The sequence below is a fragment of the Dermacentor variabilis genome, chromosome 8 (assembly GCF_050947875.1).
Source record: "Dermacentor variabilis isolate Ectoservices chromosome 8, ASM5094787v1, whole genome shotgun sequence".
Taxonomy (NCBI): domain Eukaryota; kingdom Metazoa; phylum Arthropoda; class Arachnida; order Ixodida; family Ixodidae; genus Dermacentor; species Dermacentor variabilis.
In genome coordinates this window covers 109,576,144-109,593,023 of record NC_134575.1, presented here as the reverse complement: position 1 = coordinate 109,593,023, position 16,880 = coordinate 109,576,144, and the positions used below count along the sequence as shown (strand labels likewise).

General features: G+C 46.2%; 1 protein-coding gene across 1 annotated transcript; it reads left to right on the top strand.

The window, feature by feature from the left end:
• Nucleotides 1-2,090: 2,090 nt before the first annotated feature.
• LOC142591225 (transmembrane protein 220-like) lies at nucleotides 2,091-13,813 on the top strand. The gene is made up of 2 exons (XM_075703581.1): nucleotides 2,091-2,167; nucleotides 13,173-13,813. The coding sequence occupies exons 1-2, from the start codon at nucleotides 2,102-2,104 to the stop codon at nucleotides 13,545-13,547; spliced, it is 441 nt and encodes a 146-aa protein (XP_075559696.1). The 5' UTR covers nucleotides 2,091-2,101; the 3' UTR covers nucleotides 13,548-13,813.
• Nucleotides 13,814-16,880: the final 3,067 nt, after the last annotated feature.

The following is a 16,880-nucleotide window of genomic DNA, read 5'->3' as shown; positions in this document are numbered from 1 at the left end:
GGTTTCAATATCGGGCTTCTGTGTTAAAGTTACTGTGCTCGTTTCGTGCCATCGGACAATTTTGATATTGTTTACGTAATTATTTAAAACGGAGTTCTTCGCAATTATTTATAACGGAGTACTCCTTAGAAATCATAACTATGAAATTTCATGAAGCCACTTAAAGCCAGAAGGACAATGTCTATCGGCAAATCCACGCATTACTCAACGTTCTCGCGCTGGCTAAGCAACCCTGCTTGGGGGCTTCGTAGACACTAGCGCTCTGGGCTAGTGTCTACTTAACAAAATACCGAGGAATCAGCAGCGGCCACCAGCACCGGCAAGCGCTTGTATACTCGCGAACAACTTTCTGTGGCTATGAAGGGAAAGCTGCGGAGGCGTGGCTGCTGCCCATGTGTTACCGTGCCAAGCAGTCGGGCAGCGCTTGACAGTGCTTTTCGTTGCTCGGAGCAGTATATAGCTGAATAGACGCAGCTTCACGTGCGACGGTCTCGCGTTTGCGCAGACGCGGCAGGGAGAAACCGCAAAATAAGTAAACCTTTACACCCAGTGGTGTCTTCTGGCTTACTTAACTGTTGCTATTAAAGTATCTATGATTTCCTCTTCCGGAGCCAAAACTAACGTGGATTAAAGTGCGGACCCTCTTCAGAAGCGCTCTCACTTGTCGTAGCTTTCCCCTCATAGCCAAAGAAACTGGTCCGCGAGTCATGGTGTTTCACACGATAATTACTAGAGGGAACTCTGACGCTAGCGTCTACGGGAGCTGCGATTGGAGTGGTTGTACCAGCATGGGAAGTCTATAGGATTTGCCTTAACTTCGTTCTTTGGACTTCAAACGGTTTCTGACTTTGTAAACTCGTCATTTTTAACAATGAACTGCGTAATTGATAAATAAATACACATCTTTAAAAGTGTCTGATGGCCGGATTTCAACACAGGAACTCTAGCACAGAAGCCTGATGTTGAAAGCATTAAGACAGGGACGCATGTATTAACAAGAGAATGAAACGCCCTTGTGAATTTACCGTGGGCATGTCAGTGCCTTGAGACGCTTGGCAGGTTTCGATTTGGCCACCTAGACAAGCTGAATCGTTGCAATCAATCGCAATTGTGCGTCTTTTCGGTGTCTTCTGCACTTCGAAGCGTCTAGACTGCGCTGAAATTTACTGCCATAAGATTTATATACCGTAATATAGAAAGACACAAGAACGTGTGAATCCGCAAGCACGAAGATCAGACAAATCCATGTACTCCCCATCATTCCCATGGTGATGCAACGACTGCAGCGCCAGAGTTCCCTCTAGCGATTGCTGTATGAAACTCTACGCCGGGCATAGCACCTAAGAAATGAGGGGAGCGGGCAGAGGCACGACCCCTGCGTTGACTTCTGACAGAGAGGGTGATTAACGCCGCGGCCATATCCTCTCTCCTACGTAACACCTCGCACGCTACAGCGGCAGAAGGTGTTCCTTTTCACCCGCTTTCCGTCCAGGCATCCTAGTCACGTGGCTTCGCAGTCAATGAGAAGAACCTCATGGCGCCCGCTCGTGATGGGGTGTCGCAGCTAATGAGGATTCAGGTCGCGTTTAGCTCCTACAGACTACAGAGGCCGGCTTTCTCGCTCAAAGGATCAGTTGACGCTTTCGCATCACAAATTACGTCACTGCACTATTGTGCGTCTTTATGGAAGCCGGTCAACTACCAGGGCTTTGAATTTTGCTTCGGAATAATAAACCCACCATGCACAGGGCAAACGAAAGAATGCGAGGTGCCATGGTGTCCAGCGTGCATCTTACCCTTTGTTTTGGAGATAGAAATCCGCTAGGGTTCCAAATATGCTATTTGGAACCCTAATAGTATGTTACTTGGAACTCAAGATGACGTTATTGAATATTGGAAGCTTCCTAGACTTTCTAGAATCAAGCCGAAAATTGAATAATACCATTTGCATGGAGTTGTGAATACGCGCTGTTGCCACGTCTTAGGTTCAGCTAGGCAAAAAGGAAATAATCTCAGAACAATGTAATAACATGAGATCCTTCCGTGTGACCCAGATATGCTGTCCTCCTGCGATGCCTGGTTCCGCCTCTCCAACGGTGTAATGGCGGTGTTTTTTGCAATGGCATCGTACGTACAGCTCAACGACCCCGACGCCATCCTTTGGATTGTAAGTGCGGCGTTCGTCCTACCTGTTTCGGTGTATAGCATGCCTACATGGTAGATAAGGTGACGTGCTTGCGATGTGACTCCGTAGGTTCTTTTTTTGACTCACTAGATTCACGCTCTATGTGAATAACAAAACCACAGGGACGGAGCGCTATCAAGGCGATAGTGAATGGTATTGGGTACAGAGAAAAGCCCTGTCGGGGCCCGCAGAAAAAAAAAAAACGAAGGTATTAAGCCTAAAAGTACAACTAAAGTAATTATGAGAAGGAGCTCACGTGTAGTTCGCACAGTTCCGCTGAGATTATACGCAGACAGTCCGTATACAATTCCCATACATCTCGCAAGAAACGCAGGTGCAAACTCAAGGAACACAATAATTGTGTACAGAATCCACTTCTATGGGGTGTAAAGAGTGCGAAAGTCGCAGCAGATGCGACAATACTTGCGAGATCGAGATCAGCTGCCTGATATTTGATCCAGTTACAACCTTTGCGCAGCGGCGAATGAGATCATTTGTTTTGTTTCATTTTTTTTCGGCGTGGGACTTCCCTTGCTCCCATCACTGGCACGGTTGGCCCGTTGAATCGCCAGGCCTTTGAGAGCAGGTGCTGCTTCTGCTTGCGCGGTTATTTGCACGCATGCGCCTAATCGGCGCTCGCATTTCTGGATATTTGGTCTGTCCGTAAGATATATGACAGACAAGCGATTGCTGACGCGAACGACCGCAGTAGTTTTACAAACGTAGCGATTAAGCGACCCACCTACGAAATATTTCAGTCGGTCTCCTCGATCCGTCCCAAAGCAAGAACACACGACAGCACAACATGCAAAAAATCATTCATAACCATCCGGCCATGGACGCACAAGTTCTTCAAGAGCTGATAGACCGATACGTAGGGCCTCAAACTACTACACCCGCTCCAGTATACGCTAGCCCCGCTAACGACCACCTGGACGAGCCTATACAAGCAGCAGAGGTACGTGAAGCCATCCTCGCACTCAGCCCTAACTCGGCCCCGGGACCTGATGACATTACTAATAATATGCTTTGCAACCTAGATGAGGATTCTATACTAGCCCTCACAGCTTATTTTAACGTGTACTGGGAAACTGGACACCTCCCCTCACAATGGAAAGAAGCCAAAATCACTATGATTCCGAAACCAGGGAAGAGCTTCCTACTCGAAAACCTCCAACCTATCTCCCTTACTTCATGTGTCGGAAAGGTCCTCGAACTCGTGATCCTGAAGTAAAACTCTTGCTTGGGCTAGTTGGTTCATGCTTGAATTAGTAAAGGCAAGGCACAGAAGACCAGGACTCAAGAAGAACACAAACGACAGGACTGGCGCCACTCACAACTAAGTTTAGTTCCGCAACAAGCCTGCCTTATGTAGGTTAATCAAGCCGAATCACACACGAAACTTTAGAAGTAAAACACAGCAATCGATGAACCACTCAGGAATCATATCTGGCACAAAATATCAAGTGAGCAAACAAGAACCACACGTGGAGCAGCACTGGAAGCAATTCATCGAGCATAGTCTATTCCAAGCCTTCGGCTAGAAAAAAAAACGAGACATAAAAAGTACCGTCTACGCTTCACTATCAAACTATCCACAACATAACACACTTCAAACGCCTAAGGCAGGCTTCCCGCCGTATCTGATTTCAGCTGTCTGCGAAGCGATGCTCCAAAAGCTCAAGCGCCCGTCTCTTATCAGGGAGCCAGTTTCACGCAGTTCTGTTGCGGTAATTCTATACCTTCATAAGGTATCACACAACATTAAGAAAGTGGCGAGCAGGCATAATGTGCAGGTTGTCCTCTCGGCGCCTTCCAAGTTGTCTAAGCTTTGTGCCATGAACCGAGAGAAACGCCCGGCTTGTTGAATTCAGCATCAGATGAAGTTCACTGAATGCAGGACACGTGTCGTCTACTAAATCTCTCTAAGCTGTGGTTGCAGCTATATCGGACAAACAGGTCGATGTTTCAATGAGCATGCAATGGAACATTGTCGTAATCTGCGGAACAATGAAGGGAGCTTCCTTCCAGAGCATTGCAGAGACTGCACTAATTACCGTCCTCAGTTCGACAAAACAAAATTTTTGAAATTTCGAAAAGACGCGTTCGGGTTTGAGATTGTGGAAGCCTATTTCGCTATTTTGTTGAGGATTCCGTAAAGGCTACTCAACAATAGACCATATTCACACTATCAATCAAGTGATAGAGAAATGTGCAGAATATAAGCAACCATTGTATATAGCTTTCATTGATTACGAGAAAGCGTTTGATTCAGTCGAAACCTCAGCAGTCATGGAGGCATTACGGAATCAGGGTGTAGATGAGCCATATGTAAAAATACTGGAAGATATCTATAGCGGCTCCACAGCCACCGTAGTCCTCCATAAAGCAAGCAACAAAATCCCAATACAGAAAGGCGTCAGGCAGGGAGATACGATATCTCCAATGCTATTCACAGCGTGTTTACAGGAGGTATTCAGAGACCTGGATTGGGAAGAATTGGGGATAAAAGTTAATGGAGAATACCTTAGTAACTTGCGATTCGCTGATGATATTGCCTTGCTTAGTAACTCAGGGGACCAATTGCAATGCATGCTCACTGACCTGGAGAGGCAAAGCAGAAGAGTGGGTCTAAAAATTAATCTGCAGAAAACTAAAGTAATGTTTAACAGTCTCGGGAGAGAACAGCAATTTACAATAGGCAGCGAGGCACTGGAAGTCGTAAGGGAATACATCTACTTAGGGCAGGTAGTGACGGCGGATCCGGATCATGAGACGGAAATAATCAGAAGAATAAGAATGGGCTGGGGTGCATTTGGCAGGCATTCCCAAATCATGAACAGCAGGTTGCCATTATCCCTCAAGAGAAAAGTATATAATAGCTGTGTCTTACCAGTACTCACCTACGGGGCAGAAACCTGGAGGCTTACTAAAAGGGTTCTACTCAAATTGAGGACGACACAACGAGCTATGGAAAGAAGAATGATAGGTGTAACGTTAAGGGATAAGAAAAGAGCAGATTGGGTGAGGGAACAAACGCGAGTTAATGACATCTTAGTTGAAATCAAGAAAAAGAAATGGGCATGGGCAGGACATGTAATGAGGAGGGAAGATAACCGATGGTCATTAAGGGTTACGGACTGGATCCCAAGGGAAGGCAAGCGTAGCAGGGGGCGGCAGAAAGTTAGGTGGGCGGATGAGATTAAGAAGTTTGCAGGGACGGCATGGCCACAATTAGTACATGACCGGGGTTGTTGGAGAAGCATGGGAGAGGCCTTTGCCCTGCAGTGGGCGTAACCAGGCTGATGATGATGATGATGATGAAGCCTATTTCATCAAGAGGGAAACAAATGCGTCAGCAGGCCGTCCATTGTGCTTAGTAACAGGCAGACTACTTGTTTAGAAGGTTTGATTTAGGCCTCATGTTAGAGTGATTTCATTTAGGATTTTCCGTCTGTCTTCCTTTTCTTTATCTAGTTTTTATTTTGTTGACGATTTTCTAGTGGCTCTTAAGCTTTTGTTGCGTTCTTTTTTCTTTCGTTTTGACGCATACACTGTTCTTTCGACCCTTTATCGTTCGCAGGGAAGAAGTTTGGGCGTGTTGGTGGGATACATACAAACTGGGATACATAGCGCAAGAATGACACAGGGACAAGGCCGAACATGGAACGAGCGTTTATTGTTCAACTGTTCTGTCCATTTAATTGTTTGTCACATGGTTCATTTTTCGAGTGGTCACACGTTTCATCAATTTTTTAGGTGAGTGACTAAGAGATTTTAGTTTTGACGCAGACACTGTACTTAGACGCTTTTATTCATATTTTTCCGTGTTATGCGGTGCTCATTATTCCCATAGCCGTGCGGGTTTTATCACTACCTGTGCCTTGGGCGTTTGAAGTGTGTTATGTTGTGGACAGTTTGACAGCGAAACGTAGACGGCACTTCTTATGCCTCGTTCTTTCCTCCCCTTTAGCTTGCAAAAGACTACGCTCGATGAATTGCTTCCCGTGCTTCTCCACGTGTGGCTCTTGTTTGCTCATTTGATATTTTGTGCCAGATATGATTCCTGAGTGGTCGATAGATTGCTGTATTTTACTTCTAAAGTTTCGTGTGTGATTCGGCTTGATTAACCTACATAAGGCAGGTTTGTTGCGGAAATAAACTTAGTTGTGAGTGGCGCCGGTCCTGTCGTTTGTGTTCTTCTTGAGTCCTGGTCTTCTGCGCCTTGCCTTTACTAATTCACGTCATCCTCACACGCTTACACAGACATATGAACAACAACCTTTTCCCCAATACCAAAGTTGGCTTCCGCTCGAAACGTTCTGCTCAAGATATTATGAATCAGCTCAAGCACCAAATTATCGATGGCATTAAAAGCTCCAAGCTGTACACCAGAGCCATCTTGGAGCTAGACCTAACCAAGGCCTTCGATAACGTCACGCATGAGGCCATACTGAACCAAATGGCACAACTCCAGGTTGGACATCGAACACATAACTACGTGAAGAATTTTCTTGCAGGTCGCGCGGCCACCATTACCATCGGAGGTTGGCAGTCGCCAATTATTCACTTCGGCAGCAAAGGCACGCCGCAAGGATTGGTTTTGTCCCCTTTTCTGTTAAACATGGCTTTGCTCAGACTGCCGCCTGCGTTAGCTAGCATCCCCAGCCTCAAGCATAGCTTCTACGCAGACGATATCACCCTGTGGGTCACCGGGGGCAGCGACGGCGACATCCAGGACACGCTGCAGCAAGCCATCAACGAGGTCTTTGCATACGTAGAACCGCGCGGCCTAGCGTGCTCCCCACAGAAATCGGAGCTCCTTCTGTTCAAGCCTAATAGGGGAGGTAGACGTCCAGACCCTCACCCGCCCGAGATAGAACTCCACGTGCACCAGCAACGCATACCTGCTGTACCTAGAATCCGTATCCTTGGCTTACGAATCCAACAAAACGGCAGAAATACGGAGATACTCCAGCAATTAGATAATCATGTACACCAAACCACTCACCTCATAGCACGCATTGCAAATTGACATCACGGCATCAAGGAAAACAACCTTATAATTCTGGTAACCACCTACGCCCTGAGCAGGGTCGCCTATGTCTCCCCGTGCCTCAGCCTCAATGCAACTCACAAGCTCCAACTCAATACCATGATCAAGAGGGCCTATAAACGAGCCCTACATCTTCCCATCTCCACCTCTAACAATAAACGGGACGACCTCGGCATTCAGAACATCATAGACAAGCTTATAGAAGTGCAGCGTATTAGCCAATACGAACGACTCGCCAATTCCACCGCGGGCAGGCACATTCTAGGCACCCTAGGCATACCCTACACCACCCAATTCGGACCAAAAGTATCCACCCCTCTAAACATTCGCTCTCAGCTAGTTATCCCTCCCGTATCTTGCAATACGCACCCTGAACACAATCCGGAGCGACATGCAGAAAGACGTAAACAACTACAAAAGCGCTATGACCAAGCTTCTGACGTAGCCTACGTGCACATAGCGGAATACCCCCCCCCCCCCCCCCGAAACGCCATGGCGGTCGTCGCAGTCGCGGGCTCGCAGTAACGCCTCGCATCAATACTCACCACGCAACCCGAAGAAGAAGAGGAAACGGCCATCGCATGGCCTACGCGGCTACCAATGCACACTGCATCAGCATCGGCTCAAAAGCGGCCATTCGCTGCTACACAATAGGATTGATAGCGCCCCAAGTGCAGAAGATACCTTCTGGCACCCCTCCCTCAAGGCAACACCGCGTCCAGATCATCTGGGCCCCCGGTCACTGGGGTCTGGCTGGAAACGAAACCGCCCACAATGCCGCCCGAGCTTTCGCACACTGGGCGCATCATCCTTCTCCTGAGTCTTCCGATCCCGATCAGCCCTCGGATCTGCATCGCGGTCACGCGCGGTACCGAGTGGTCACGTTCAGAGAAATTTTCCTCCACTACCGCAGAGAGTGGTTAAGCTACCCCCCAGCACACAAAACACTGAATAAATATCAATCCACCACTTCGCGACTCCTTCAGACGCGAACTTTGCCGAACCCCGTGCTTTACAACCTTATGTACCCCGATGCACACTCCCCACTCTGCAAAGCGTGCGAGGCCGGCGCTGACCTCGATCACATTATCTGGCAATGCCCCAAAGCCTCATCCACCAACACCTACCGCACTAACACACGCATCATAACTGCGTCCCAGCAGGGGGAGACTGCTGCTCAGCTTGGACCCAGAGGAGCAGCTCTGGGCCGTCCGAATGGCCGAAGATGCCGCCAGAAAGCAAGTACTGGTCGCCGCCTGATGAGGGGGGGGGGGGGGCGTTAGTCTCCCGACCCCCGCCACCCCTGAACTCCATCGAGGAGATAATAACGTTACCTTTCTCTCTCGGTTGGGCGGAACACGATGCATTCCATAAAAAACAACAACGGAAGAATAAAGACGTTTTAAAAAAATAATTGTTTGGAAAAACCATGGCGGGGGTGACCTTCGAACCTGCGACATCATGCCTTCAAGCAGCGTGTCTTACCCGGTGGGCTTGACACCCTCTTTATTTAATTTTTTGTTACATGGGAGCAGAATTTTGTTGCCAAAGAAGAAAAACAAAACGCTATAGCAATTTAAAGCGACCGAAAACGTATTCGAAAATCAGGGAAGCACGTTAAGGTGTTCGATAAAAGCAACCAGTACGGTGGTGGTTCTTGTGCAACGTCCACGCTACAAACGTAGACAGCAGATGCTCGAATGAATGACCGAGTGCTTCGTGGTGCTTCAATGGTTTTAACACCCATGTTTGCTGTAGGTGAATATACCTGAACCATTAAATGTGTTGTACACCATTGTCTGTGTTGTCACGCAACATACGTAGATGAGGAGTCAATCACTTTATGAGGATTAGAAGGGGCGATGAGGGAATATATGGGTCTGATCACGGTTGATGATGGTTCGACGCAGACAGATAACGTGCTAAAGAGTGATGAGGGCTTATATTGGTCGGAACAATTATGATACGTTTGATAAGGATCGCTAAGGATGTATATGTGTTTCATCGACTCTGATAAGGTTGATAACACCGGATAAGTGTTGATAAGGGTTCACATTGGTCGAATCAAGAGCCGAAACAGAGAACAGGGTCTATAAAGCATACATTGTATGAACCGTCTACTGCTTTGTTCATCGTGTTAAACGACATAAGTCGCGTCGTATGCGTGGAGATGAGCTAGCGACACAACACTTACGCATACTTATGCAACTCCAATGGAGTTTCTGCGTACGTTTTTCTTTGGTGCTCATAGACATTTATGTGTCTCTACGTAGAGTGACGCTCGCCGGCGTGTGCTTATCAGAAGTGCAGCTTTGCACACCCTGATTGTGCTTTTTCCTACGTTGTCATTTTACCCGCATATAGTGCTTTGGCATTCATATAATTGTGTTTATGTAGCCTTCGTTAGAAAGCCCACGTCGAATGGCCCCACTATATATTGAATAACCGGCCATTTTAATTATGCCGTTACAAACGTAAAGGACCAGAGGATTCTATTAGCACAATGCTGCTAACACCCGTGATGATGAACACGGCAAATGCACCACTTTAAAAATGATAAGACCTAAGTATGAAGGTAGCAATACACTACGATAAATCGGACGAATGCAAACATTCGAAAAGCTATGACCTGCCGTAAGAACGTAGCCACTGGCACTTCGTGTTGCGCACCATTCGCCAGCGGTGCAGTTCATGAACATGCGCTACCAAGGTACAGATTCGGCACACTTTCGTGCAACACCCTTTCAGCACACTGCGGCAAGGGTGTTGCATCCCCATCTACCACGTACTCTGCAAATCACAGCTCTTGCTTCCAATGTTTTGTTGAGCATTCTTTAGTTCTATTCCCGTCTCTTGCGTAACATACATGGCAGTCAAGAGGATTCAGAGACGAGGACAAGAACAAGTGCATTGACTAGTTATACATGCAGTCGCAATGAAAACTTTGTACGAGTACGCATTTTGGAAACACTTGATAAGGAAGAGGAAGAGGATTGGAGGTTTCACGAACCGTTGTAAGCGCGTTATGATCGGCCATCTCCACTAGCGTTAAACGTCTCATCAGGTAAACGGGCTGGTTGTTACTATAGTGAATGCGATTGACGAAGGACAGAGTGATTCCTTTTTGCAGTGGCGCGGTATCGGTATAATAGTGACAGTTACCATCATTCTGTGCTAAGACAAATACTATCACATACATATGTCAGCAATAAAAACACGTTTTATATCGTGCCGCACTCATTCTGGCAATCAGTTTGATTTTATATAACACCGCCATTTTTAACTATCGGATGCTATCCTATAATCTTACTAAATGCAAATGTCTGACTACTTCTTGATTTAACGAACGCACTAAAGCGTTCGAAGCCAGTTTGTTTTATAGCAGATGGTTGTAACTGGTATTTACAAGCTGCTGCAAAGTTCTCTGGCGAGTATCCCGTCTTCATAGTTACCTTACTTGAGTCCATTTGGTCCTACCCTCATGTCTGGTGCTGCTATCCATCTCCAGCGTCAGAGGTGCAGAGCTAAGTTATCTTGGTCAATAAAAAAAATCCCATCACACGCGAGGCCCGACCGCGCATAAGCCGTCAGCTTCACTTTGAGTGAACCTGTGGAAAAAGTGCAATTGTCTGTGGTTGTTTGAAGTAGGCCAGCAAGAAGCGACTTGGGCTGGCCGCACCGCTGACGGCTTGCTCCTGAACAGCAGCCTGCAACGGGGTCTAATAAAGAAAGAACACAACAAGAGAAAGCATAGCGCAAGAATTGTATGGAGGCACCTCTATTTGGAATAATTACAATACTTAAGCACAGGCAGCTTTCGCTAAATATAAGACATTATGCAGCGCACACCTTGAATGTATGTTGTCACGTTAGCATTGTGCCGACTCACCGTAGTAGATACAGTGAGATTCCTAATGGTGTCATTACTGATGTGTGAAAGATTCACAACATTGTTCATAAGTCAGTGTGAAAGCTTTTTCGAAAGCCTTTGTGTGCTTCACTCTATTTCTCTGTCCTTGTTGTTTCGCGCCAACATCAATGTATCATGTTTCTAGGAACGCACACTATTTACCCTCGCCTCCCTCAACGTCTCAGGCGCGTACCCTGATATTTGGCCCTTACAGAGCTGGATGCCACTGGCATGTTGCTTCTGGGAGGCGTGTATAATAAGTGGGTACATAAGTTCCGTGAGAGGGAAGAAATAACAGCTTTAATATTTCAAGCGCTTATGTTATGTACACTATCACAGTAGTTCCTTGCAGCACTGTGAAAGCTGCAGGACTCCTTTGCCAAAATGAAGGCTGAATTCCCCTGAAGATGTGTTTATCGTTGCGCATCGTCTGCAGAGTGTCTGCTTTCCATCCTATCGGTACATGCCCTACGACTGGCGGAGCGACCGAGCAAATAAACGGATGTTGTACCCATAGGCTGCTTTGACATGAACTCCACAGCGCAGCTTCGCTTCATCTACACGCTTTCTCTGGAACTCATTGCAGCTTCGTTATAGTAAAAAGTATAGGTGAACGCCTTAATAAGCGTTCGTGCGTGCTGCATAGTATGCTCGGCGTCTATTTGGCGTTTGGCGCCACCGTCATCGCGTACTATACTACAGCGGAGTAGTCGTTACTTACGCAGTAAAGAATGAGGCCTTCATAGTGTTACGCACCGCCAACGCATCGCCACGGCTAACGCTGTGGCGTCATCCGCTTAGTAGAATTCCGAACACCTTTACCGCTCGGCTCTACCTACGTAGCCCTGCCAGCGTAAAAAAAAAACAACGACAAAAAAGTTCATCTTAGTATGCTAACAATATAGCATATGTAATGTTTTGCCCTCTGCGTGTCAGGACAGTAGGCTATGACAGATTTCACAACCCATTTGTTGCAGTCAGGGCGGCAGCCAGTAACATGTGTGAATTCGGATCGAAGCGGGTGGTGAGGGCTATAAGGGTGCTGCCACGTTGATGCGTAATAAAGGCTATGGTAGCATTACGGCTACCGTTGGCAAACAACAGAGTAATTAGTGGTATGCGATGTCTTTGCGCAATGCATAGAGTATTTTCCAACAATTTGTATACGAAACACTACCCGTGTCAAGCAAAAATAAAGCTCTCTCCCGCCAGTAATCAGACAGTTACTCCTGGTACAATGTTTTGTTGTACATGAATATTGCCGGCGTACACCCCGTACCTTTATTAGTGCTCCAATTAGCTGTGAGATAGAGTATGAGGCTTCTCTTTACTCCAGTAGTGGTAGCTCATTCTCGTGCAAGATGAGAGAAAGGCTAGGTTCGTTCATGTGGCAGAGCAAACCTCAGTCAGTATATAGCCTTAGCACTAAGTAGCAAGCGCCTCATCTTAGTAAATGGCAGGTGCTGATCTTGTCTTTTGGTTCCGAATTCTTTCGAGAGCTGTTGCCGCACAACGCTCACCGCGCAAGAAGAACGAATGCAGCTGCCAAAGTAAGAAGCGCTCATAGCACATGTGTTCGAAACTTTGGAATAATGTCAGCGTTTCATTTAGTGGCGAAATTTCTGTGCCGGTGAAAAATATTAGGTTTAGTTTGTAAATATATTGGCAATAGTGCTTCTCGTCGAAATATACCATCGTTCTCATATACAAGATCAATGAATTGTACATTAATTTTCATAGGAAAGCAAACTACCTTATTATATCAAACTCATCAGCAGTTGGATTGTTTGTTCCTGCGTTTCAATTTTATGTCACCAATTTATTTGGATGGCTATGGGACTTGTATGCACAGCTTGGATGGTAACAGAGCTGCTTCGGAGGTATATCTTAGGCTAACGTGAATCCGGTCCTTCTAACGTCAAACTTTCTTTTTTTCACTCCCCCTCCCCACTTGATCATCCTATGTAATCAAGTAACCAAAATAAGCTCGAACTCACGCAAACTTATCGCACTTCTTGCAGGTGGCGTACGCTCTTCCTTGCTTTGCCAGTGTCGGTGAAGCCCTGCAAGCTTCCTGGTGGTCCCGAAAGCGTCGTATTATCTTGACAAGCGCTGCCACTATGCTCTCGGGTAGCCTGCTAGTGGTGAGCGTCTGGTTTTGGCTCCGAGACGCCACCTGCGTTGGATTCAACCCAGTTGTCTGCGAGTATGGACGTGAATCCGGCGGTTCGGCGATTGCACTCATCTGGATGCTACTGCTACGAAGGGACTCCGAACTCGTCGGTTGGAAAAGAGCTACCATATCAGCAACGTTAAGCCTTCTTCCCGTGGCCATATGGACAGCGCTTTTAATGGGCGACGGAATCGCATATCTGTGCAACCGTGCCACCACATAACAGTGACCAATATGACAAAATGAGGAAACAGTTATGAAATAATAAGTTAGTGTTTTTGGTCGGTAATATATGCCTGACGCTGTTTCGAGGCGTACTTGTTACTGAATATTTCATTGTTGCAAAATCTTTAGTTATTAGCGAATGTCGGAATAATAATTGGAGGACGTGAACCGTACGCGGATATATTTATTTATTTGTTCATTTGATTATTCATTCATCTATTTTAGTAAAGCCTTCCAGGCCAGGCGCCTTACGTATATGATTTGTTGCAGCATTTCAATAAGCTACATGATTTTAGCTTAGTGCAGTATTAATTAATTAAAAGATACATATATCATTGTCAATCGCGCTTTCGCGAGTTCTCAGCTCTTTTTGTTACAAGAGGGACACAAATGTACACTGAGGCATTTGCACCTGTACTGTATGTGAAGCCTTTTTCTGATAGTTATCAATGCACTGTAATGTAATGTAGCTTTTATTTCCACTCGCGTTGATATAGATTACCTTTTCTGATAGTGATAGAATTGAGTCTGATGATCGGCTATTCAAGGCGGTCTATCTCACTACGTTTTAGTTTGCTCGCATGTGCATGCGTGTGTGTGGATGTGTGTGCAGTTCTTCGTCTAGCCTTATATATACCTTCCTGGTAAGTGTTCTTTTCGTTTCCGTGAATTTGTTCTATATATGGCTTAATGAGTTTAATAATAATATTTGGGGTTTTACGTGCCAAAACCACTTTCTGATTATGAGGCACGCCGTAGTGGAGGACTCCGGAAATTTTGACCCCCTGGGGTTCTTTAACGTGCACCTAAATCTAAGCACACGGGTGTTTTCGCATTTCGCCCCCATCGAAATGCGGCCGCCGTGGCCGGGATTCGATCCCGCGACCTCGTGCTCAGCAGCCCAACACCATAGCCACTGAGCAACCACGGCGGGTGGCTTAATGAGTTTGTGAAGTTTGGGTGTTTGTTTTATATTATCAATTTAGTGGTGAGCGTTTTAATGGCATTAGGGTTACTATAGACCCTTTTTATCGACTAGCTCACTCACTACCATAATATGACTCTTCCGGTGCGTCCAAACATTACTTTCCTTAAGACCTCGCACATTGCATTTCTATTCGCGGCGCACGCGTGGCAACAGGGGTGAAGTGAATAAATGCTTGCGCTGGGTACGACCGGGTAAAACGAGTCACGAGGCAAAACAGGACCATTTATGTTGGCCGCGCAAAATTTTAAGCTGAAAAATATGAGTGCTTCGATATTTCGTCCAAAGATGGCGCTACTCATTTACATTGTTTGGTTGGACAACTGCCTTGATTCGTCAGAGTAGACCGCCGAAAAAGAAATGCCAAATGAGTGCCTTTTGCTTGATAACCCTCTCTGTAGAAGCTTTCTATCAGCTAAAAGGCACTCACTTTCCCTGGTGGATGTCTACAACGGTCTCTGTGCTTTGCAGTGGCATCGTAAGTTGGTTTTTTTTTTATTTCTGCCCTTCACACTAACTAGGCGCGTGTAAAATATAAACGCGGTGCCTTTATTTCTAACGGTAATAAGAGAAGGGAACAACGCACTTAGAAGCACCCAAAAGTTTAAAATAATTTATATAGAAATCATTCTCACTTGGGTGCACTCGATATTTATTATCCTTTTTTTTCTAGGAAGGTCTCGACGTGCAAGAGGAAGAGATCCGGGGCCTCTTGGATCTAAGGTGGCAACACACACACAAAAAAAGCATCGTCGAAGCAACGTCGTCACCAGTTTTCATTTTTTTCGGGCATTATATTCCGGCTTACCCTACTTCGAATAAAGGCACATTGAAGAGCACAAGAGAGAGAGAAATGACTTTTAATGGCAGAGAGGTGGATAGGTCAGCATGAGTGATGTGCCTCTAGCCTGATACTTCACACTAAGGATGGGGCTTGGGGGAATAACAGATAAAGGGCGTGAAGAGGAAGGAGGATGTTGGTATGGTGAATATGATGACGATGAGGGCTCCACAGCCTACTTTTTATGTGCAGTGCGAACGTGCACACATTACAGCACGGCACCGTCATCTTCGCGGCGACGGTGGAAGTTACTGTACTCTAGCTAGGAGCAACATTTCCAAGTGATGCTCGCCTCCGCCACCTGGTGGCTCACGCAAGAAGCCGCGTTTCTACCAGAAAGCTCGCCTTCGTGCATAGCGTTCGCCGTGCGCATTTCCCGGTCAACATTACGGTTACGCAAGCTGCAGTGGCCGGGTAGCGTGAGAAGCAGTCAGTGATCTCCGAATGCTATCACGTTCCACTTTGAAAGGCGAAGCTTAAGCGTCCTCCAGCTTGTCTTCCTGACTAAATCAAGGTGGCTAGTGTGCAAAAAACCGCAAGGAAGCTTTAGTGCGTGGTGCCTAGAATGGATCTTCTATGAAACCGCTCCACCAGCTTACGTGTGCCGTGCAGGCCTGTGACTTTTACAGTTATTCTGTCTATGGCTACTCTCAAGAAATATCGTTGCGGCGAACTATATACACTCACAAATGCTCTGCAGCTCTCAATCAAATATAGGCACTTTGAAAAAAATTATACCGAAATTGTCTGCTAACATGACCCTATCAGTACGCCGAGTTTCATTTACTTGTCATATTTAGTTAGTTCGCCGTGAAGTTGTAAACGTTACAGAATTCCTGTCTGCTGTCAATACATGGACATCCACGGCTGTAACTTTTGTTTTATCGAAAATATTCCTAAACGAATTATGTGAAAATTAGCCGCCAAGACAACACGCCGAGTTTCATTTACTCTTCTTATTTACGTAATTCACATTCAAGTTGCAAATATTGTGGAATTCCCGTCTGCTGCCAATACGTAGGCTTCTAGGAAAGTGAAATGGAAAGCCCAATGTTTCTCCGACAGAATAAAACTCTAGGCCCTCTATGTTTCATTCAGCTAATTAACTAGGAAGTATGCTCATTCGCAAATTATAAACAAACGTGTTTTTTTTTTCGGGCGCTCCTTTAAACTGCGCCCCAGTCAAGGCATATCGGGTAGTGACTACAGTGACGGGGCCCGGTACTTTAACATGTGAACTACAGTGACGGGGCCCGGCACTTTAACATTTACACTAAAGGGACGGGGCCCGGAAGTTTAACATCTGCACTAGAGTGACGGGGCCCAGCACTTAAACATCTATAGTACAGAGGTGGGGTCCGGCTCTTTAACCACATTGACATATGACAAAAATGCGAACATATATATGGACATGTTGATATAAGAACGGTAATCGAGGTCCCATGACCATGATCGTATAAGACAAAAGGTAGAGAATAGCGTTTTTTGCGATTTCGCTATGTTCC

Coding starts and splice junctions, on each gene's coding strand:
- LOC142591225 (XM_075703581.1), top strand. CDS start 2,102: ATGGCGGTGTTTTTTGCAATGGCATCGTACGTACAGCTCAACGACCCC. Junction 2,168..13,172: donor CCGACGCCATCCTTTGGATT/GTAAGTGCGGCG, acceptor CACTTCTTGCAG/GTGGCGTACGCTCTTCCTTG.